This window comes from Dermochelys coriacea, chromosome 3, assembly GCF_009764565.3.
Source record: "Dermochelys coriacea isolate rDerCor1 chromosome 3, rDerCor1.pri.v4, whole genome shotgun sequence".
NCBI lineage: Eukaryota > Metazoa > Chordata > Testudines > Dermochelyidae > Dermochelys > Dermochelys coriacea.
Genome location: NC_050070.1, coordinates 37,665,417 through 37,690,734, shown reverse-complemented (window position 1 = coordinate 37,690,734; position 25,318 = coordinate 37,665,417). Strand labels below are relative to the sequence as shown.

Below are 25,318 nucleotides of genomic sequence, written 5' to 3'. Positions count from 1 at the left end.
TGGTCCAGAAAATCCTCAGTCTCTCGTATACAACGCAGGGTCGTTACCTGTTGCTCCAGACCTTCAATCTTCTCTTCCAATATGGAGACCAGCTTGCACTTTGTACAGACAAAGTCGCTTCTGTCCTGTGGAAGAAAGACAAACATGGCACATCCAGTGCAGGTCACAACAGCTGAATCCCCCCCTTCCATATCACCTACCTACTACGGAGCTTCCTCAGAGACGTTGGCAAGATGTAAGCCTCACTGGGCTCACTCCAGGCGAACTCCCAGGCAAACTCCTGCTGTGAGCTGCTCTGCTGTCCCCGCTGCTCAGCTGGTTCGCGAGGCTCCGGCTATTTTTAAACAGCCAGGCTTCCCTGACGCAAACACACAGACACCCTAATGCCCGCCCCCTGCAGGCTAGCAGCCAATCAGACACTCACTCAGGCTCCCTCCCAGCAAACACACGCTCGGATACTTCCTCAGCAAGCAAACACACACACTCGGATACTTACCAGTCCCAGGCAAACTCCTGCTGTGAGCTGCTCTGCTGTCCCCGCTGCTCCGCTGGTTCGCTGCCGCTCAGCTGGTTCGCGAGGCTCTGGCTATTTTTAAACAGCCAGGCTTCCCTGACGCAAACACACAGACACCCTAATGCCCGCCCCCTGCAGGCTAGCAGCCAATCAGACACTCACTCAGGCTCCCTCCCAGCAAACACACGCTCGGATACTTCCTCAGCAAGCAAACACACACACTCGGATACTTACCAGTCCCAGGCAAACAAGGCCTGGGACTTCCAAGGAACAGACTGTGAACTGCCCTGACATTCCAGAGACACTGTTTGTGATGTTCCCTGCCACAGAGCAGGCTGATGTGTTTCCTTTAACCTTTCCCATCTTTCCTTATTCTTTTTAAAATTAATTGTTGATTAAATAACTTGCATTTGATCTAAATTGTATATAATGGTCAGTGGGTCAGAGCAGTGCCCAGTGCTGAGAGACTACCCCGGAGTGGGGACACCGTAGCCCCTGTCCTAGGTGACCACAGCAGGGTTGGGGGTCGAGCCCCCCGAGGAATCCTGGGCACAGCCTTGTTGGGGTTACGAGGACTCTGCCAGACAGGAGAGTGGAAGGGGAGTCCTCAAGGGCAGGGAGATCACTGGGTAAAGGAAGTGGGAGCGAAGACTCGGATCCTTTTGCTAGCCCACTTCACCCGGGTAGTGCAGAAGCCAGGAAAGTTCCCCAAAAGAGCGGGACTATTCCCCTGCTTACACTAATGCAAGAAGCCTCACTAAGGTTATTGGAACTCTTTGTACTAATAAGTGCTCATCGACATCAGGCTGCTATATTAAGACCCATTGTAGGAATACATACCTTATATAGAGAGCATGCATATACTGATACATAATGTAGCATGTGTGGTAACCAAGAAAATTCTGTTGTAACAAATGGACACACTAATTATCTTTACTTGTTTGCTGATCTCCTTTGTCTCTGCCTGTTTGTTTTGCCTTTCTCAAAACATAAAATCTTTGACCAGGCACCATTCTGTGTTTGTACAGTACCTAGCACAACACTTGCCAGAAACAACAAATAATCATCAAACTAATTTCAAGCTGATTATATATGGTAATACACATGCTATTAAAAAGTAAATGTAAGAATTTTAGATTGCATCAGGAAATGCAAAATTATTGTTTGATATTTCTATATTTTCACAATTTTTCATTCTTATGGAGAAAGTCTTTCAGTGTTAAAATATATTAACTACTAAAGGATACAATCCTCAATTCTGCCTTCTTTATACTCCCAAAATACCCACTGAAGTCAAACATTGCCATCTTGAAGTCAGAGTTTATGGTAAGCAAAGAGTGCAGGATCACACCCTTAATATTTGTTTTTCATTTTATGAAAATGTAATAAAGATATATAACCCATAATCAAACAAAAGGATTAGGAGGAAATTCTGATTCCAAACAGGTTTTAGTGTAGGTATGTGAATGTGACTTTTCAAAAATTAGATCATAACATGTACTTACAATTTTGGCTTAGTTAGCCTTTCCTTTCCAGATTCCATTTGATAAAAATAAATATTTGAGATGTTAACCTTGAACACTGTACTGTGACTGTCAAGAGACAGCCCTAATTGAAGCTGTAAATTACATTACTAGAGAAGATTCAAAATGTTATTTATCTCCGTAGACATGATATTTTCCTTACAGGGTACAATGACAGTTTAAAAAAAAAAAAGTTGCCCAAGGTCTGCAGATCACTTGTCACAAGAAAAGTTGTGAGCTTCCACCAATCTCTTGGTTTTTTTCTCCTCATGTTCCCTGTGGAAGCATCAATGTGGAAGCATGTCTGATTAGTTCTGCTACTTATCAGAGAACTTGCTGGTTGATCCCAATGAGTTATTGTAGAATATGTTTCAAAATTTTACAGAAGCTGTCTCCTAAATTCTCCTCACCAGTTGAAGTCTGTCCTGGTGACTAGATGCTTGTTCAGTCCTCTGTCTAAAATAGGATTCCTGAATTCAGTCCATTTCCTAAAGGACAGATATTAGAAATAAATTGGCATTAATTGACAGTCTCTTCAAAAAAAGAAAGACTAAGGTGTGAAATGAATATTGAGTATAAATGATCATCTTATCCCAGATATGGTCCCCAGAGAGCCAATTTTTTGAAACTCTTGGAGAGGAAGTGTGGAAAGGCTTACAATAATGCTACATGCAGACTTTGATTTTCAGGGGTGTCAAATCAGCATCTTTAATAAGCTGTAAATTCTCAACAATAATAACAAAACTAAAGAATTTTCAAAAGCAATCAGTGTGGCCTAATTGCTCCTGTTGAATTTGAAAGGCTTTTTACCATTGCCTTCAATGGGAACAGGGTTAAGCCAACGCTGAGCACTACAGAAAATCCCAAACTTATAAAAGTAGCTATATAAAATACTTAAAGAAATTATTCTGTATTACATGTATTTTTTTCTTATTTAGAAAAAAATGCTAATAATCAGAAGCTGGTTCTAATAAAATTTGAATATCTGCAAGCTTTTGAAAGTCTCTCCAATCCAATCACCCACATCACATTTGCTTTCACATGCAATTTCCAAAATTCTCCAAATAAAATTGGAGATGAGCCTAGACCAAAACCCTGGTTCTGGTTAAAAACATAAGAATGGCCATACTTGGTCAGTCCAATGGTCCATTTAGCCCAGTATCCTGGCTTCCGACAGTGGCCAATCCCAGATGTTTCAGAGGGAGTGAACAGAACAGGTAATCATGAAGTGATCCATCCACTGTCACCCATTTCCAGCTGCTGGCAAACAGAGTCTAGGGACACTTCAGAGCATACTTTTGCATCCCTGCCCATCCTGACTAATAGCCATTGATGGACCTATCCTCCATGAACTTATGTAGTTCTTTTTTTAACCTTGTTATACTCTTGGCAACATCCTCTGGCAAAGAGTCCTACAGCTTAACTCTGTGTTGTATGAAGAAATACTTCCTTTTGCTTGTTTTAAACCTGCTGCCTATTAATTGTATTTGATGACTCCTAGTTCTTGTGTTATAAAAAGGAGTAAATAACACTTCCTTATTTACTTTCTCCATACCAGTCATGTTTTTATAGACCTCTATTATATCCCTTCTTAATCATCTCTTTTCAAAGCTGAAAAATCCCAGTTTTATTAATCTCTTTTCATATGGAAGCTGTTCCGTACCACTAATAATTTTTCTTGCCCTTTTCTGTACCTTTTCCAATTCCAGTATATCTTTTTTGAGATGGGGAAACCACATCTGTACTCAGTATTTAAGATGTGGGCATACCATGAATTTATATAGAGGCAGTATGATATTTTCTGTCTTATTATCTATCCCTTTCTTAATGATTCCCAATATTTTGTTACTTTTTTTTTGACTGCACATTGAGTGGGTGTTTTCAGAGAACTATCCACAATGACCCAAAGATCTCTTTCTTGAGGCTAACAGCTTATCTAGACCCCCTGATGTTGTGTGTATAGTTGGGATTATGTTTTCCAATGTGCATTACTTTGCATTTATCAACATTGAATTTCATCTGTCATCTTAATACCCAGTCACCCAGTTTTGTGAGATCCCTTTGTAACTCTTCGCAATCTGCTTTGGGCTTAACTATCTTGAATAGTTTTGTATCATCTGCAAATTTTGCCACCTCACTGTTTACCCCTTTTTCCAGATCATTAATGAATATGTTGAACAGCAATGGTCCCAGACACACCCCTGGGGCACACCAGTATTTACTTCTCTCCATTCTGAAAACTGTCCATTTATTCCTCCCCTTTGTTTCCTATCTTTTAACCAGTTACCGGTTATGACATGATAGTTATTTCTAATCAGATACTAAACTTTTTGCTCCTCTCTCCCTGCTTCCTGAGGGTGCATGGAACGGCATGGATCCCTTGCAGAGCTGGCAGCCATGTGCATGTAGTAGTTTGTGCACTCCCGCTACATGTCAAAGAGCTATGCTATGCAGGGAATATGCCATGGCTATATGCAATGTGCACAATCTAGTGGTAAGTAAATATCTTATTCTTAGTTTTCCAAATTGTGTAAATATCCCAGTGAAGTCATCATAGGCCTTCTAAACACCATGGCATTCTCCATTTCTTTTCTTTTGTTTAACAAGGTAAAATATGCTTGAAGGACTACAATATGTATTAGGGGATCTTAATATGTCTGCACTATTTCCTAAGAAAATTGAATATACTTTCTGAAAAATATAGAGGCATGCTTTCTATCCTCCACTACAGTGTGTGTTGGGTTATAAAATGCAGCCCGTTAGTAAACCAACCCATGGAATGGGGACTACTGTGGCTCCTTTGCATTCTCTTTCTAGTTCTATATGCTACACAGTCTCCACACAGACAGTCCAGTCCAGGAAGCTGTTGTTCTGTTTCATGTGCTCCTCACACACTCAATGTTTGTAGTTCTTGCTACATGGCAGCCATTCCTGCCTGAGCGGAATGATGTGTGGAGGGTGGAGGTGCAACCCCGGATCAGATTTACAGAGCAGCATGCGCCCAGAAGTAACCCGATTTATTATGGGGCAGAGAGAAGCCAAGGCAGCTAAAAGTACAACAAAGGTGTGACACGCAGGAATGCTGATTTTCTGGCTTTGGTCATGTGCCATGGTTACAAATGATCATATACCTCAGTCACATGGCAGGAGTCTGTATCCACTGACTCCAGTAGTTACTGTTGCATCTTCTTCTCCCAACCCCCTCATTTAAAATAATTAAAAGCAAATAAATCAGTAATAGCCATCATAAATCTAATACAGGCAGTTAAAAGGAATCCTTTGTTCCACTGCTGAGGTGGATCCAACAACTGTAGACTCTGTTTACTGCTCTTGATGTTTTTCATTGTCAGTGAGTTGACATCTATTCCTTCTGTCAACATACAAGCTCAGAAGCATCCTGGATGTCCTCACGAAAGAGAGAGCCAATGTTCTCTTTGGTTTTGTTAAGATGTCATCAGTTCTTTTTGGGGTTGTTACAATCTTTGTGTAGTTAGTCCAACTGTTATCTTGGCAAGTCTGCCTTTTTCACTTTCAGTTTAGAATTGAACACTCTCTCCCATTTGCAATAAGAGTAATTGTTTAACATTTTGTTCTTGTATTTCTTCCATTTTAGTTTCTTAACTTAAAGGTTAATTGTCCTTGGCTCAAGTAAAGATCCTATTACAAAGATCTCCTTTTTTCCTTCTGTTTGAATTGGTGAACCTCATGACGCATTGTGAGGTAGCTAGTCTAACAATGAAAAATGTAGATCCTTTGAATCTACCACGGTTTTGCTTAAATCAAGTTATCTACTCTATCAACTGACATCTCTGGGGCATAATAAGAGTTTGATGAGGAATGCCTAACATATTAAAGAAAATTGCCTGAGTGAACCAGTTGTGAGTTCTGATAGTAATTCAGCTGGAATCTCATGGTGAGAAATTAATTTACGTGTCATCACAACACTGATGTGTAAACCCAATTAGTAGTCCACAAAGAACTTACCGTAAGCATTGCTGTTTAATTCAAATAGCTCTGTTCCAATCTTGTACCAATGTGATTGAGAATTTCATGTGGTTTCAGTGTTCTTTTTACAGTCTGTTTCCTATATTTATTTCACATTTTACGCTAGGCATGAGTCAGACTTAGCCACAACAGACTTTTACTTTATTCTTACATTTCTCAATATCCAGATGGATACAGTGAATTATAGTTAGCATTTCCAATCTTAGATTGTGATGTGTCACAATATCATTTATACAGAATCCCAATGTACATAGCAATTTCATCCCAATGGTCCCAGTATGTTTTTATGCTTACAAGATGCATAGTTTTTTTACTGGATAGTTATCTAGAATTACTATCTAAAGATGAAAGAAGAAGAGTACTTGTGGCACCTTAGAGACTAACAAATTTATTTGAGCATAAGCTTTTGAAGCTACAGCTTACTTCATCGGATGCATCCAATGAAGTGAGCTGTAGCTCACAAAATCTTATGCTCAAATAAATTTGTTAGTCTCTAAGGTGCCACAAGTACTCCTTTTCTTTTTGCGAATACAGACTAACACGGCTGCTACTCTGAAACCTATCTAAAAATAGTAGTAGTAGTATTTTTACTTAATATGCATGCTGCAGTAGCACTTGTGCCAGAACCCCATTATGCTAGGCACCGTACACAAATAATAAATGATGTTCCTTTCACCAAAGAGTTTACGATCTAAAAGCTGCTGTAGGTTGCAGTGTTGTCAACCCAAGCAATTTTATCATTAGTCTCATGGTAATTGGTGTTCTTCTTAAACCCTTATCTCCTAGGGTGCCTGTTACGACATGAGAATATAGCTTTGATTTTTTTTAAATAAGTGTTTAGCCCTGCTGGTTGTAGAGAAAAGCTTGAAAATGTGAAGACTAAAAGCTCAAAAAGCAGACACAAATAAAAAGAACCCATAGTGTATTACTTTTTTTAAGAGTCATGAATTTTAAGGTGTGTTTGTTTTTTGTTATTTAGTTTTTTGGCCATCTGACTAATGAATGCTTAGGGTTGGCAATGCTTAGGCTAGGTCCTTTTTTTCCTATTTGATCTTATTTTAGAAATGGATAGTACTCCAGTCATGTTGACATCAAAATCTTCTTCTTGAAGCTCTTCTATAAATAACCTGGGATTTGGGAGCTCTGGGTTCAATTCCCTGCTCTGCCACAAATTTTCTATATGGCCTCCTGCAAGTGACTTAGTGTCAGCTATGCCTCATTTTCTCCTCTTTGAAATAGTACTGCTCTACCCCAGCAGGGTGTGGCGAGGATAAATAAAAATTGTGAAATATTCAATATTACAGTAATGGGGACCATGTCTCTTAGATAACTTTCACTGTTTTTACTTGCTTTGTAAGAAGCCCCTTGCTGGTTCTGTATTTCACATTTATTAAGGTGTTGGGTTTTTTTCAGTTTTCGTGATCATTTTCTGATGCTTCGAACAATGGTTTCCAAAAGTTTCTAGTTTGTTTCTGCTTCAACTGATTGCTGTCCATGAGCATATTAATGAAATCACTCACAACAAAAAACAATTGCCACCTTTTCTTTCTCAATCTGAGCTCAGTTTTATTGTGTTTTAGTGAGTGCTACAGAAGTACATACCTCAGGGCCATCATTTTATAGAAGAACAGTACACAATTCATGTGATCTTGTATCGACTGAAATGTTGGGCCTTTTGTTAATCTCAAAGTATTTCAGTACCTGTGCTTCTGTGACAACTTTTTTAATTCCCCAAAGAATTCTTTTTTAATCATTCCTGTTCCATTCTGTAATATCTTCATGCAGTATTTCAAATGAAGGGTTTCATTGTGATAAATTAGGGATTAGATATATTAACATGCTCATGAGCCTCTGTAAAACCTCCTTTCTTAGGTTTGATTTGAGCTTCTTTGTCATTGAATGTGTGTCCTAAATTATTAATCTAATTCAGTTTTTAGCTCACATTTGCTCCTGTTTAATTTAAGGTTTTCTTTGGAATGATGGGGTGCTCATCATTTTCACCCCAAATCAGTAGATCAACAATAATTTCCACTTTACCCAGATCCTCAAAAATCTGGAACATCTTTGATGCACATCGCATGTTGCTAGTATAATTGAGGATCCTGCCATCTGCAGGTATCCCAGGATCCATGTATCCAGTTCTTAAGGGAGAGAAAATGCCCAATGTAATGGTTTTGAACAAAACTCTAAAATTGAAACTCAAAGTTTACTAGTTTACAAAGTTTACTAGATTTTTCCTGCCTTGGTATAACGTGATTCAGGATTTTCAAATCGGTGGCTAAATGAAGGCATGGGTAAATGGGTAAATGTCACAATATATCAGTATATGCAAAATTTGTTGCATGATTGCAGTAGTCCTTACTTCAATATATTTTATGCACTGTTTTTTTCTTGAAAATTGTGTATAGCTATTTAAAGGAAAGCACAAACACATTTCAAATGAAGTTCTACCCTGGAGTGATCTTATGTTGTAATCAGAAGGAATTTGGATGGAGAAAAATAGGAGATTTACGAGTAAAACACTGACATTAAAATGAGCCTATTTGTATCATCAATTAGAAGTGGCCTTTAAATTTTAATTAAAACATAAATGGATTTAACATCACACAAATAATAAAATCAAAACACAGGCATAGCACAAAGATCTCTGTTTTATTTTCACATAAATGCTTACTTTAATTTTTCTCCTAAACTCTGTTTAACAATTTATATTACTATGTGTTACTAGTTTTTGAAGAGTGCACAGCCCTAGATGCATTTCAGTGCTTTCTGCATTGTATGAACTGATAGACTGTGCTGACTGATTCTCATTTATTCTCTACAGACTCCATCATCGCCCTCCTCACCCATAGCTAATGAACCAAAATATGAAAAGCGCTGGCTAGACATCCTATCAGTTCCTCTGTCGATGGCTCGAATCTCAAGATACAAAGCTGGAACAGATAAATTAAGGTTTGTAACTTGAAAGGGAAAGAAGTGGGTTAACTAACTGCACCTCATTTTTATTGTGAAGGTGTCGGCTGTGGAAGAATGCTTTTACTTGAGAGATTAAAATTTTTAGTTCATATTATTATACAAAACCATGCTGTCTGTTTTCTCTTGTAATTTATAACATGCATAGGAGGACTGTTGAAGACAAAAAAAAGTAAAAAAGGGCAATAAAAGTAAGTAGGTAAGATAGGGTAAGTAAGTAAGATAGCATTCATCACCAGGTCTTTTTGACAGGTTTCCGTACTCCTTTTTTGCCTTACATCCTGTCCTCCGATTCTCAATCTGGTCACATACCCTTTTGGTGTGGTCAGCCATTTGGGGAAAAATAGGGGTTCTGTTATTTTTTTTTCAATGGGGAATGTTAGGGATGATTGTGTGCATGTGATTTTACATATGAAGAATAGATTTTTAGATAATTCAAAAAATAAGGCAGGTTCTGAGAAGAGATAAAAAATAAGGAAGGTTATTAAAGAGAGAGAGAGAGAGAGAGGGGGGTTATTACAGACAGAGAGGAAAGAGAGAGAAAAATAAGGGCGTTATTAAAGAAAGAAGAAAATAAAGATTATTAAAGAAAACTGAGGAAAAATAAGGGCTCTTAAAGAAAGAGAGCAAAAAGGTTTATTAAAGAAAGAGAGGAAAAATAAAGTTTATTAAAGAAAAGGGAAGAAAAAATAAGGTCTAGTAGTAATACCTTTGATAGGGTTGATCACCATGTGTTTTTGACAGATTTCCGCACACCCTTTTTGCATTTGTCCCATCCTCCAAGTCCGTATCCAGTCATGTGCACTTTTAATAGGATCAGAGAATCATAGGAGTGGAAGGGACCTCCAGACATCTTCTAGTTCAGTCCCCTGAAATCCAGGCAGGACTAAGTATTATCTAGACCATCCCTGACAGGTGTTTGTCTAACTTGCTTTTAAAAATCTCCAAATACAGAGATTTCACAACCCCCCTAGGCATTTTATTTCAGTGTTTAACCACCCTGACAGCTAGGAAGTTTTTCCTAATGACCAACCTAAACTTCCCTTGCTGCAATTTAAGCCCATTGTTTCTTGTCCTAATCTCAGAGTTTAATAAGAACAAGTGTTTGGCTCATTTAAACAACAACAAAAAACCACATAACACACCCACCTTTTTTAAAAAACAATGTTTTTTAAAGTGTTGCCTAGAGGAAAACTTTTATAATGAAACCTTTAACTTTATACAAAACACACAGACACACACATCCTAATTTATAAGGAAAAAACAGCTTATGTAAAACAGTAGATAAGAACGCTGTTTCTCACCCACTTTTTAAATGCTATCGAAGTTTTAACAGTTGTAAAGAAGGCTTTAGATTTATACAAAATTAAAAAAAATAGCATAGGGGTTGGCAACCTTCAGCATGTGGCCCATCAAGGTAATCCAAAGGCAGGTTGTGAGACATTTTGTTTACTTTGATCCCGCAGGCATGGCCCCACTGGCCACGGTTTGGCTTGAGGAGGAGACACATTTTAAATCTGTCTCTGAAGAGAGAAAAACAGTGAAGAAATATGTACTGAGAGAGATCTAGAACGCAATCCCCAATGAGCCATATGCAGGAGAATTAACTTCTGTCTCTACTTCTTCCTGTGTGACATTAAGCAAGTCATTTTAGCTAAAATTGTGACAGGTGGTCGCCAAGTGTGGGTTCCTCATTTCCTGTGTACCTGACTTGAGGCATCTGGGCCAAAAATTGGGGATTGGTTCTGCTTTGAGCAGGGGGTTGGACTAGATGACCTCCTGATGTCCCTTCCAACCCTGATATTCTATGAGTCTATGGGCTGTTGGGGCCATTTGCTGAGTCCGGGAGTGTCATGAAGGGAACCCAAAAGGGGAAAGGGATAGCTCAGGGGTTTGAGCATTGGCCTGCTAAACCCAGGGTTGTGAGTTCAATCCTTGAAGGAGCCATTTAGAGATCTGTTAAAATTGGGGGCAAAAATTGGGGGCAACAATTGGGGGGCTTGGTCCTGCTTTGAGCAGGGGGTTCAACTAGATGACCTCCTGAGGTCCCTTCCAACCCTGATAGTCTATGATTCTCAGTCAGGCAGTGTAGTCTGGAGGAATGAGCACATGCATGGGAGTCAGGAGACTGAGTTCTAACCTTGACTTTGCCTCTGTTTCATTGCATGACCTTGAGCAAATCACTTAAGACATCTGTAGGGTGGGATAATAATAATTTATCTCCCAGGCAAATTGTGAAAATACATTCATTAATGTTGGTTACACATGCAGTCACTGTGGGTTTCGAAAAAAAAAGACGGCAAGGAAATGAATTATTTTGTATTCAGGGTTTGGATGGCATGGAATACATAAGGGATCAGATTGGGCCACACACTGAATGATGAGAATGAAAAGAATTTTTGAATAGTTGCCTCCTTCCTTGAGCATCATCATCCCGTGCATTGAATGAGGCATAGGTCCTGATTGTACGTGATCATTTACTTAAAGCTATCTTAAAGCAAAAGGAGACAGAATTCAGGATGCCTGGGAATTATTTAACTTTCAAGAGCTTGACTCTGCAATCTAAATTATGTTCTTTTAACACCATTGTAATTTTACATTGTAGAAAGGTAGTCCAAGGTTAACCTCCAATAGAAAAATATTTTGAAAATACCTGCCAATTGGTGCACACCAAAAACCAAATATAATACTATGAAGAAATATTTTTATAAGCAAGGGAAGAACAAATAATTGGCCGGTATTTTCAAAATATTTCCCTATAGGAGGTTATAAGATCTTCAGTATTTAGTAGGCTGTTTAAAAGATTAGCCTTAATTTAGTTGTGCCTGCTGGTCTGATGCTGTTTTGAAAAGTTTTTTTAACATTCTTTACATCTTCTCTCAGGGACAAGAGAAAAATTCCTTTGTATGGCACCAAACATGTTATCTGCACTGAACAAGTAAGAAACGAGTAAGAGGCAATGTAAGAAGTCACATCTTATGTTTCTGAAAAATCTTTCAGATATTCTGTTTCTTGCTTGCCTAGTGGATAGTACACTGGACTAGAACTCAGAAGATATAGATTCTATTCCAGGTTGTGGCACTGGCTTCGTGAGTGACCTTGGACAAGTCACTTCACCTCTCTGTGCCTCAGTTTGCCTCTCTTTAATAATGATAATGGGGAAAATTGCACTTACCGCCTTTGTAGAGCAATCTGAGAGTTACAGATGAGAAGTGCTGTAAAAGAGTTAGGTCTTATTATTATTGCACCATGTCTGTTTATTCTGTCTGCCAAGCTAGATTCTAGTATACTTTTAGTGGGATTGGATTAAAAGTCTCATCTTGGTTCTCTTCCAAATTGTAAGTACCTTAGTATTCACCTTGCTTAGTTTTAACAGGAAAGCGGACCCTTTCAATACTCATTTGTGTCACCGGATGGCACCTTCCTCTTTGATTGTTAATTACTCTTTTTTAAAAAATTATAGTTAAAGTGTAGTGCTTGAACGGGGGGTCTCTCACCTCTTGGGAGACTACTATGAACCACTGGGCTAAAAGTTTTACAGTGGGCATCACCTCCTCTGGCCAGATTTTGAATGGGAACCAATCTGGTAGGTGGCCTCTGAGCATGGCTGCCAGAGCAGGACCTGCACATGAGTTAGGAAGCCAAAGGCCTATCTTCCCCTGCTTTGTCAATCACTCTGGGATTTAGCTGGAAGACAGGTTTTGGATACCTAGAATTAGATGGCAGTGAGCATACTCTGAGGCAGAAACATAGGGCCCTAGGGAACTTTATTCTTGAAAACTTAGAGGCCAAGTGAGTTTAGGTTCCTACAGGGCTTTGACAGGAGTTTTGTGCATTGCAGTGGTCCCAAAATTGGGACTTGAGTGCCTAAAACATGGACTTAGGCACCAACTTCCTTTGTGCATCCAGCCCTGTGGCTTTACTGCATGTTTGCATAGTGCAATAGAGACATTGATCCCTAGCTGGGACACTGAGGTACTACTGGAACAAACAAATTATATTCATTATTCATAAATGTTTGAATTACTAACCTGTGCCACTATTCTTCTTGAAGCAAGATCATCCATTTATTCACAAATATCTTTGCAAATATGATTTTTCATTATCCAGTCAGCTCTAGTTCTAAAACACCTGTTGGGATATTTTCCTTGTTAATCATCCTACACTTCCCTTTATCTATCCCATTACTTTTAGTAATACTCCCTTGGTGTCCCCAAATGACTTCTCTCAACATTTAACTCAATATGTTGATTTGCCATAGTTGGCTTTGAATATTTTAACATCTGATCTAGTTTAATTTAAAAGAGATTCATTAGGAATGTGTTACATTTAGTGTACCAGATACTAAATTTCTGCATGAATGAGGACTAGTTAACAAAATAACATCAGCCAAATCAACATGTAGACATTTTGGATTAGTGTCACTGCCGTATTCTATCAACCTAAAGATGAGAAAAAAATGCTATCAGCTAAGTCACTTGGAGTCAATGTGATCTCTTTGTTATTCTGTAACAATGTTAGTGTTATATTATTATAAGAAAGCTACAGAATTTGTGAAAGATCGGGGGAGGGGGGAGGGGTCAGTAAATGGTACCACCCATGTAGCTGAGAAAACATTCTCAGTTGATGCACAGTATTTCCCACTCTATGAATATCACAGTGTTTTCAAATTATTACACTGGCAAAACAATTGGTTGATTTGGATTTGAAATATTAATAGTGTCTGAGGATTTTTCATGCCAATATTATTGTTCTTAACTGATCACAAGCAGTGTGGTGTTTTTGTTTTTAAGAGGGGGGAGAATTGTTTCACCTTTTGTTCTGCTTGCTGGCAGTACACCAAATTTTAATGCACTGTACTGCTGTCTCAGACTTGTTAGGGTGTGCTGTTTGCTAGGATAAATATGATTGAGGAAATATGACATCAGTATCTCAGTGCAACACATCATCTGGGCAAACTGAAAAAAAATGCTTTTTGAATACTGCAGATAAAGAAGCGGTACACTTTCAGAAAATAAACAGGAACATTTTCAAACCATTTTCTTTAAGGCCTAGTCCATCTTGAGGTGGAAGTTAGTTAACTAGAACTTAGTTAAACATTCTGTTGGCAATACAGAAATCCTAGTGATGTTGGCCTCGCATTGTTAAATGAAGTTAAAAGGTAAAATACTTTCCTGTAGATATCATTCAAATAGTTCCTACTCCTGGGTCTTGCTCTTGTAGCACAAGCAGAAGGGAAATCCCCTAGCTTTCAAAGGCTGTTGATCCTTTGAGGCACTGGTAGGTTTCACATACAAAGCAACTTGCCAGTGCCGCTGTGTCATCTATGTTCTGATTCAATTCACTTCATCTAATATGTTTATCAGGAACAGAAAGCAAAGTGCTCCCTAACCTCCAAAAATCAGTAGTTTAACATGGAGCTCACACTGTGTCCCATAGTGATGCAGTGATTGCCTCAGTTCCCCTCACCACTGTGCCTTAATTTTCCTCTGAGTTGATAGGACATTTTATATTAGCCAGATATCAATCTCTCTCTTTCTCTCTGTAGAAAGACCCCCCCCCCCGCCCAAATAGGTGCAGCCTATTCTCTAGTCTCTTTCTTACTGGGGAGCAGGAGCTGTCTTAAATATCCTGCTTCCTCTTCTCAGCAAATCTTATTTTGTAGCCTGAAGTCACATGATCCCTCAAAAAGTTGAGTCCCATGATGTCTTACTGCTTGAATAAGATTGTGAGTTCCTTATGGGACTCAGAATACCCTGTTAAAGTGTGCTAGAAATATTTACTTATTTTAATATATGCATACCTGAAAGGCACATACCTCATCCTCTAGGCACTTCTCACAAAATTGTACATCACACAATTCTTACAAAACCAACTAATTCTGTAGCTTATCCTGTCCACACATTAACTGAAATTCACCATTCTGTTCTCTCCTTAAAGGGTACAGAAAATCATTTGCAGATCAACAAATTCAGACTTGGTTGGTCTTTGGTGTACATGGGTGCCAATTCTTCCATACTTTATAGGTTAATAAACAATAGCATGAACAATATCCAGAAATCAATAGGCAGCCAATTCAAATCACTCAACACTATTCAATGTGAGTTGTACTTATCCTAGTATATGGATGTCATGACCAGAAAGTCAGTAATTGAAAACAATGTTTCATTTCCCAACTCTAATGGGAAGGTTGGAGGATGGAAAACAGCCAAAAACCCTTGAATAACAAGGGAGATCCCACCTGCCTTGGTGAAGAAGTACTACCGCTAAAAGCAGGAACTCAGCCAATGCAGTATCTTCAGAAAAAACAGTAACAGCGTGTTAGGATACATTTCAATATATAGCTGGCAATCCCTTGCACTGACTGGGAGAGGGACAAAATCACCTAGTGCATTTCTCATCTTTCATTTCAATTATTCTCAGATAGTGCTTACTACTAACACATTTTGGAACCCTAACCTCTGCAGCTAATTTAAATCCGTTAGGATGATGTACAGTAATGAAGAGAATCCTTTTAACTTTCTTAGCTGCATTAGACTCTGCAGTGCTGACAGAAGCAAAATAGACTGAAACATGACTTTTTTCATTAAAACAAGTTAATCTGAGTCAGGATAAACATAGAGAAGAGGTTTGTTGAATAAGATGCCACCATTTTATACTGTGACTTTCTCCCCCTCTGGCAGGGTCTGGGGTGTGGGGAAAAACTGAGTCTGGGTCTCCCACATCCCAAGGATTGCTCTAGCTCTCTTGTTAGCATCTCCCATTGGCAAGTTTACATGGCTTCCTGCCTAGTGTGCTGGTTTATATGAATCAGAACTCTATTTCTCCACATTTTTTGGATCGGGAGCCTTGGCACCTAACTCAGGCTTTGTGAATCGCAGTGATTTTTCTGGGCATGTAAAAGTTAGGTGCTGTGATTCTCAGTGTCACAACACCTAACTTCTTTTATGCATCTAGTCCCTACCTAAAAGATCTTGTAACCTTAGGATAATGATAACATGCAGCTGGTGGATAAAATGAACAAACAGATAGGAGTCAGCGGGAGAAAGAGGTAGGAATAATAAAGCAGTTTTTGATATACTTGCTGAGTGCATAATATAACTGGTCACCTGCCTAGCTGTTATCGACTGTCAGTGTTCCGTATTCCTCTCAGCAGAAATGATTATTAAGAGGGGATGTGGCACAGGATAAGATCGTGGCTTTACACATTTTTTTTTCTGGGTGTCTGCATTGTGTACATGAGAATGCTTGCCAGATATTGATGAACATGTCTGTGAATTCTAAAAGTCTGAGGAATTTTATCTTGAATGATTCATCTGACAACATGTATCAAAAGTGCAATATTATCTATTGACGATTCTCTTGTTTTAAAAGTTTCAGTCATCTAGTCAGTGAGTAGAGCTATAACCACGAGGAGTGCATGGCTATTCACTTACACAAAAAAGGGTTGTCCAGTGGTTAGAACAATAGCCTGGGACTTGGGAGACCCAAGTGCTGCTCCCTGCTCCACTACAGGCTGCCTTAAAAGACACTTAAGCTCAGATTCTGACAGGTAATTCAGCTCTTAGCTTTCATTGAAATCAGTAGGAGTTAGCACCGAAATACCTTTGAGGATCTGAGCCTTAGTGTCTCTCTGCTTCAGGTCCCCATCTGTAAAATGGAGATGGTAATAATAATTTCCTGTCACCGGGGTATTAGGAAGATAAATAGCGCATCAAAGTTACTGTGCTGCCTGGCAGCATGAGTAGGAGTTTCTTGACGCATCCACAGAGAGCATCTCCAATGTGAGGCTGCACCACAGTCTCAAGAGGTATCTCTGAAACAAATTGCCATGCGTGGAAAGCAAAGCTGCACCAATAGCAGGAGAGGTGCTTCAGCTGTACCCTCTTCTATGCCCTCTTCCAGTAACAAAAAGCTTTTGTTAAATGTAATTATTCCAGGGACTTTGCATGCCTATGCTAACTCTCCAATAAAGAGATTGTGAGGTTATAGTACAGAAAGTCTGTAAGAGGTTCAGATACCACAGTTACATATAAACAACATAGCTAGAATCACACATCATGAATAATATCTAATGAATAGTTAAAATGAACAGCCCAGGAGCTGAAAATTGCTTCTCCATGCTATTCAGTGAATGTAACAATGAATATGTTGTAAAGAAGGTTCACTTACAAACCAAGAAAAGGATTAAATTTGCAGTTAAAATATTTTCAACAAATGATTCAACCAGCTCGTATCTGGATCTACACATTCCTACCACCATCATCATTTAGGAGTGCACCAAGGACAGCAATGTTTTGGCAGGATCATTCTGAAGAGGCCCTAGTCAGCACACTTACTCCTTCTCACCATCCTCAGGGAATGCATCAGTGACCTCCTGAAGGAGAGGACTAAAAAGGATTTGAGGCCCTGGCAGACCTGTTTTGCTTCCTAGTGCAATTACTGTAAATCAGTCATTAAAATATAAAGAGTGACTCTGGAAGAAGCTGACTGTTTTAGATTTTAAATCTCTCCGTCGCAAAAAAGAAAACTTTATGAATCACATTCTAGGCATTATAGTTGGTCAGTTTATTCATTAATATGTCCTGTTTTCAGAACTTTATCATAGAAAAGAGAATCTCTCTGCTTCATATTATGTTAAAAATAACTGTGCTTTACCACAATAATAATAAACTGTGTAGACAATCTATGCCAACATTGTCATAATGTCCCTTCAAAAGCCCTTGAGTTTGGAAACTTTAAAGCAGAACTATGGAGAGGGATGCAGTAAATCTGTCATGCATTGTCAAACATAGAGGTCTGTTTTTCCCAGACACACATGTTTAAGTCCTATCAGTAGTAATGGGAGTTACGCATGCACGTTACATGGAGAACTGAAAGTCTTTAACCAGTAATCATCTGCCATAATTTAACCACAAAATACATGAGGCTTTCTGTGGCAGTGACAGAGATTAATGCAGTACATTTTTCACATTTTGTAGACTGTCCTGCTGCCAAAATGCCTACAGGGCAGGACATGAAACTGTACCTGAACTGGCACCAAACTGACAGGGCAGGCTGATAGTTATTATCTAAATCTAGATTTTACTAGCCATTTTATGGGTCAGGGAATATCTAGAGAGACACATGTTTTATACCTTGAGACTGAAGGAGTTGACCTACCAAGTCAGCCGTAAAGCCATCATTAAGATAAATGCAGTGTGCTTACAAAGACTTAAATAGAATAGAGCAGGATGGTTTATTCCTGAAGGCTTTTACCTCTCCCACACAGTCCCATTGTGCTTAAGAAGCTATTAAGAAATAGCATGTGATTCCAATCATCCTAATGATTCAGAATAAACTATAAATAAATGCATTGACTTTATAAAGTTAATGATTATTTAACTGTACTGACATCTATTTTGCCAATTGATTCAATAAGGTGAATGAAACCAAATCCTATCTGATATTCTGTATATAATTTTTTTATTTAATTTCAGCAATCATCTTACACTTTCCAAACAAGTATTGACAATTTTGTTTTGACTTATGATCTGATTCTGCAAAGGCTTCTCTGCACATGCTTATGTTTAAATACCTGAACATTTCTACTGAGTTCAGTGGGACTACCCACGTGCTTAAAGTTTTAGATTCATAGATTCATAGATACTAAGGTCAGAAGGGACCATTCTGATCATCTAGTCTGACCTCCTGCACAGCGCAGGCCACAGAATCTCACCCACCCACTCCTATGAAAAACCTCACCCATGTCTGAGCTATTGAAGTCCTTAAATCATGGTTCAAAGACTTCAAGGAGCAGAGAAGCCTCCCTCAAGTCAACCATGTCCCATGCTACAGAGGAAGGCAAAAAACCTCCAGGGCCTCTCCAATCTGCCCTGGAGGAAAATTCCTTCCCGACCCCAAATATGGCAATCAGCTAAACCCTGAGCATATGGGCAAGATTCACCAGCCAGATACCCAGGAAACAATTTTCTATAGTAACTCAGATCCCATCCATCTAATATCCCATCTCAGGGGATTTGGCCTATTTACCCTGAATATTTAAAGATCAATTACTTACCAAAATCCCATTATCCCATCATACCATCTCCTCCATAAACTTATCGAGTAGAATCTTAAAGCCAGATAGATCTTTTGCCCCCACTGCTTCCCTTGGAAGGCTATTCCAAAACTTCACTCCTCTGATGGTTAAAAACCTTCGTCTGATTTCAAGTCTAAACTTCCTGGTGGCCAGTTTATACCCATTTGTTCTTGTGTCCACATTGGTGCTGAGCTGAAATAATTCCTCTCCCTCTCCTGTATTTATCCCTCTGATATATTTATAGAGAGCAATCATATCTCCCCTCAACCTTCTTTTAGTTAGGCTAAACAAGCCAAGCTCTTTAAGTCTCCTTTCATAAGACAAGTTTTCCATTCCTCGGATCATCCTAGTAGCCCTTCTCTGTACCTGCTCCAGTTTGAATTCATCCTTTTTAAACATGGGAGACCAGAACTGCACACAGTATTCTAGGTGAGGTCTCACCAGTGCCTTGTATAACGGTACTAAAACCTCCTTATCCCTACTGGAAATGCCTCTCCTGATGCATCCCAAAACCGCATTAGCTTTTTTCACAGCCATATCACATTGGCAGCTCATAGTCATCCTATGATCAACCAATACTCCAAGGTCCTTCTCCTCTTCCGTTACTTCTAATTGATGCGTCCCCAATTTATAGCTAAAATTCTTTTTATTAATCCCTAAATGCATAACCTTACACTTCTCACTATTAAATTTCATCCTATTACTATTACTCCAGTTTACAAGGTAATCCAGATCCTCCTGTATAATATCCCGATCCTTCTCCGAATTGGCAATACCTCCCAGCTTTGTATCATCTGCAAACTTTATTAGCACACTCCTACTTTTTGTGCCAAGGTCAGTAATAAAAAGATTAAATAAGATTGGTCCCAAAACCGATCCCTGAGGAACTCCACTGGTAACCTCCCTCCAACCTGACAGTTCGCCTTTCAGTAGGACCCGTTGCAGTCTCCCCTTTAACCAATTCCTTATCCACCTTTTGATGTTCATATTGATCCCCATCTTCTCCAATTTAACTAATAATTCCCCATGTGGCACGGTATCAAATGCCTTACTGAAATCTAGGTAAATTAGATCCACTGCATTTCCTTTATCTAAAAAATCTGTTACTTTTTCAAAAAAGGAGATTAAGTTGGTTTGGCACAATCTACCTTTTGTAAAACCATGTTATATTTTGTCCCATTTACCATTGACTTCAATGTCCTTAACTAATTTCTCCTTCAAAATTTTTTCCAGGACCTTGCATACTACAGATGTCAAACTAACCATGACAAACAAGCATCCTTGGTCATTACCCAGAATTATGAAGTGATGTAAAATTCAGATTACCAAAAAATCAGTGGATTTTAACTTCCATTTATGGAGAGATGAAGTAATATGGAGTCCCTACTAGAAAACTTCTCTGGGAACTCCCATTCTAATCCTGTCATAATCCACACTAATGGAAATAAAAATTCACTCAAAAGCTACATACACTAATAGGACCAAGTTTCTAGATAATGGTATAAGCAAAGGAGGTACCAAAATCAGATATCAAAACAGCAAAGAAAACTGGCTTGACCACTGAACAGGACCCCAGGTTAATCTAGTCTGTCTGTCTATTTGTAATTCTGCAGTGGGAAACTTTAAATGGAGGAAGGAGCTGCTGTTAGACAAGCATTCAGATTTGTATTAAGGAAACATAATATTAGAGTAAATCAAAAGGACATGACTATTTCAAACATAGCAGGCATAAGCCTTAAAAACCTTGGGATGCCATCTACTGAGATCCCTGGCCCTCAGAAGGGTTGGAATTCAGACCTTTCCCTAACAGCTGGTTTCCCAGTGATTGTTGACTCTGAGTTCAACTGAGGCTTTCTCAGAATATCTTTATGGTTGTTGGTCTTTTAAATCTGGGGAAGACAAGTAGCTGCAGTGAGCATTTTGCATCTAATTAATACAAGCTCAGTTAGGAAATATTCATCTGGGAAATGAATATTCATACCTCTGATTATGTTTCCTCTGGCCTTCTCTTTCTGTAATCTCCTATCTAATAATAATATCCAGTTCTTTTATAGAGTTTTCATCAGTAGATCTCAAAGTGTTTTACAAAGGGAGGTAAGTATCATTATTTCCATTTTACAGATGGGGAAAATAAGACATAGTGTGGTGAAGTTACTGGCCTAACAGACCAGTGGCAGTCAGGAATAGTACCCACGTCTCCTGAATCCCTGTCCAGGGCTCTGTTCACTAGGCCACACTGCCTCTAAGTGGATCTAATTTTATCAGAATAATTGTACTATACTCAACGGACTCTTGAAGTGTTTTGCAAAATAATTGAAGATCAAAAAACACACTTTTCCCCTCCTACTCACCTTGATTTCTCCTTTGGCTCTTTTTTCCCTCTCCATGTTCTATATTCTTTACTGCTTAAAGTTACTTTGTGTAAGATAAGGGAAATAGTTGTCAAGACGGAAGCTGCAATCATTCCGAACTTAGCAAAAGCATTAGCTTTTAACACTGAAGAAATGCAAAATACCTGGCAGCAATCACTTATTAATTTCACAGTGAGAGTGGATAGCCTTTGGGAGCAGCTTGAGGGTAGAGAACAGCTGGTGGCTACAGTGCAGGGCTCAAACATTACTGTGCAGAAATGCTTGCAGTCATTAGAAAATAAAGTTATGATCTGGGAGAAAATAATGAAGATAATGAAAGTGGTAATAGACATAACAAGATAAGGATCATTGGACTGCCTGAGAGAAGAGAAAGCCAAGATCCCGTGGAGTTCTTTTTCTGGCTACAAATACTTGAAATCCAGGAAAAGGGGACAGATTCAAAATAGAAAGAGCAGACTCTGGTATTTTGGCAAGGATAGCATGTACCTGAGATCAATAACAGAGACAGAGAGCTGTAGCAATTAAAATTAAAAATATTAAACACTAAAGTGCAAATATATCCTTCTTCCAAGACTTTTCTCCACATCCGCAGCACCTGTTTTCCCCGTGCCACCTACAAAACAGAAATATGATCTTTCACATTCAATTCAACTTTCCCTAAAACACAGACTTAAAAGGTTAGACTCTCTCAACCGATCCTCCTGACAGACCTAAAGAAGAAATGCTAGTATGCTACAGTGATAGATATATTAGAGATGTGTGGATATGTGGCCTCTCAGAGCCAGTGAGTTCTTTGGTGGTAATCATGCAGTACAAGTCTTTCAAGATCTGAAGGTCTTCAGCCTCTTCCACTGCGCAGCATAAATTACAGGTTCCTCAATATCATTTACGTGTGATGCATTCAGTGATTGTTCCTTTCTGGTCAAGAATAATTTGTCATGCCAAAGTAGGAAAAATTCCATAAGTTGACTCATCCATTGAAGTGGAGATTTCTGCGTTACATGGAGGGTTTTGTCTTTAGATGAGTGACATGAGCTTTTGTAGAGTGATTTAAAGTGGGTGTGTAAAGTTCTTATAAGTCTTGGTAAAGTCACAATATCTACTGAGTGTAAAGCAGTGACACACAATCTTTATCAGCCAAATAGCTACTTTGATTGTGAACACAGTTTCATAGGTAGAGAAGAATGTAACATATTTAGTCTGGTCTACATTTTTAGTGGTGGCTAGTGATTTGGGGTGCCTCAGTTTTTGGGTGCTCATAATGAGCCCCTTTGAAGAAGTATAAAGTATTTGGATTTTCATACACATTAAATGAGCTCTAAAGAATGATTGCTTGTCATTTTTTTAAACCTACAGCACTTCAAGAAATTAAAAATAGATGAAGATATTTGCTTTGTGACTCATGTTGTAAGTTTTTAGAGTATCAAACATTTATTTTGGTGGCAAGAGGTTGCACAATTGTTTACTTAGGTTTAATTGATTCATCATTAATAAAATATCTTAAGTGTAGTGATTATATACATATAATTATACAACAGTAAGTGAATAATTAATCAAAATTTATAAACTTTGATAAAGATAAACCATTTACTGTGTCTGTGTTTCCTGATACTGTAGGTTATTATTCCCCTTTTCTGTTGCTTTTCTTTCTGTTTGCGAATTTGAAAAATGAAACTTATAAAAAGTTCTAAAAATCAGATGAAGATTGAGAACTATTGGATAATTTATGAAAACTTTGTTATATATATTTCTTTTTACTGCAGATCTAATGCATTTGAAGTGCTTGCACTCGATGGAGTTAGTACTGGGATACTTCAGTTTTATACAGCGCAGGAGTGTGCTGACTGGCTGAGAGCATTATCAACTAACATCAGTGATTTGACACTTCAAAATGTATGTTACTTTCTGCATATTTTCCTGCATTTGCTATATTTAAATTATTTTTAATTTCCTAAACATAGTATAATAATTTGTATATAAGGTATAATATGTACCACAAAAGAGTGAGGGAGAAGAAACAAAATTGTAATAGCATAACACTTTACCTTGAAATCTCCAAGAAAATACAACCTTATTATATAATAGAGAACAGCAGAACTTCAGGGTAACTTTATTACTTTCAAAATTTGTGTAGGGCCCAATCAGAAGAGTCTTTTCATTGACTTCATTGAGTTTTGGATAAGGCCTAAATGTATTCTTTTTAAATTCTTGCAGTTAAAGTATGCTTGAAATCTGGTTTCAGAAGTTTGTATTACTTGTTTTGGAAGTATGTGAAGGGAAACTTTGTAACTAAATCAGTGTAATTTAGGGCTGATCTATATTCATTTTTCTACTGCTATAATGAGTTTAGAAACTGATGTAGCAAAAGCATTACAATCCCCTAGTGTGGTCACAGTTGTACCAGTAAAAAGGTGCTTGTATCGGAATTAAGATACTGCTATACATTTAAAAGTAAAGTTTGTAATGTCGGGGCTCACAGCTTCAGCCCAATGGGGCACAACTGCCAGGGCTCAGGGTTTTTGCCCTACGGCGGGGTGGTGGGCCTTAAGGCTTCTGCCCCATGGGAGGCACCTGAAGCCCTGAACCCCACGATCCTGCCAGAGGGCAGAAACCCCAACCTCCCCTCCCCATCAATCTGTAAGGCAGAGAAGGGGGGGGGGCATGGTGGGCTCCGGGAGCTGCCCTTTAACTGTAAAAGAGCCACATGTGGTTTGCGAGCCATGGTTTGGCTACCCCTGCTATATCCCACAATATTTCATATCACCACCAATTTTTTGTTACTGATCACCTGAGTAACACAATAGTACATCTTATGTGCATGTACATTCCCATTCCTCGTTGGGAAGGATATGATCAAATTCCCTTAACAGGCTGTGTCAGACTTGCAGTCTGGGGAACATCTCAACAAGCCTGTAAATTAAACATTCCTCTGTTTGGAATATACTTTACTGGTCATCCGTACATACAGTGGAGTGAGAGTTCAACCAAAAAGGATTTATTTAGATGCCACACTGATACCAGGAGACAATACTAATATCGGCCATGCCAGCATAGGTCTTTCATCACAATCAGGAACTTCTGCTAGTTGCAAAGCAGTGATCTAATTCACAGAAACATTTTCAGTAACGTCAGGCTGTCAGGGGACCTGGGGCTGTAATGTTATCTTTGAGTACAGAGGAAGTCAGCTGTTGTCCGGCCACAGGAGGGTACCTAGGAATGTCAGTGTGTCTACCAAGAGCATGTCTGAATTGTTATGATGCTACTGTGCAGACAGTTACTTCTGAGGAGAAAGATGGAAAGGAGGGGCATGAAAGAGGAACTAAAGGGTCATGGTGGGGAAGAACAGGATATGAAGGAAGAGAACGCACTGACTCTTTCAGCACTACTAATTACTGCATAATCCAAAATGAGCTTCATGCAAAAAGCGTGATAGTAACTATCATATTTACAAACAGAACACATGCTGCAGTTTTCTTGAAGAAGTCCTTTCTCCATCCCATTCCCCAGGTTCTTTTGCTTTTCCTATTATCCTTTCCACCAGTGTGGCACTCTGTGCTACATCCCCTTCCCTTTTGCCCCACACCCTGAATATTTATGTTTGGAAGAAGAAGGAAGCAGAGGAGAAAGATGCACTGCTCTGGTCTCTTTACAGTACTCTGCTTCCCAGCACAACCTGTATCCTCTAAGGGGAGAGAAGGAACAGGAGCCAACAGGCAGGGGAACTGAGACTGTGCTGAGCTAGTAGCATAGAAAGGAGCCTGACCTGCATCTACTTCTCTCTCAATGTGTATAGTCAAGGGGTCTCCTGGAGGCTGAGTTGACAACACTGTTAACTGGACAGTTTTTGGGA

At 38.9% G+C, this 25,318-nt stretch overlaps 1 protein-coding gene across 1 annotated transcript in view; it reads left to right on the top strand.

Moving 5' to 3' along the window:
• The window catches only part of SNTG2 (syntrophin gamma 2), a 254,057-nt gene that overhangs the window by 110,858 nt on the left and 117,881 nt on the right, over window positions 1-25,318 (top strand). The window contains exons 9-10 of the mRNA XM_043510185.1: window positions 8,867-8,994; window positions 23,232-23,361. Coding sequence (XP_043366120.1) covers window positions 8,867-8,994; window positions 23,232-23,361 — 258 coding nt within the window. The remainder of the gene's footprint in view (window positions 1-8,866; window positions 8,995-23,231; window positions 23,362-25,318) is intronic.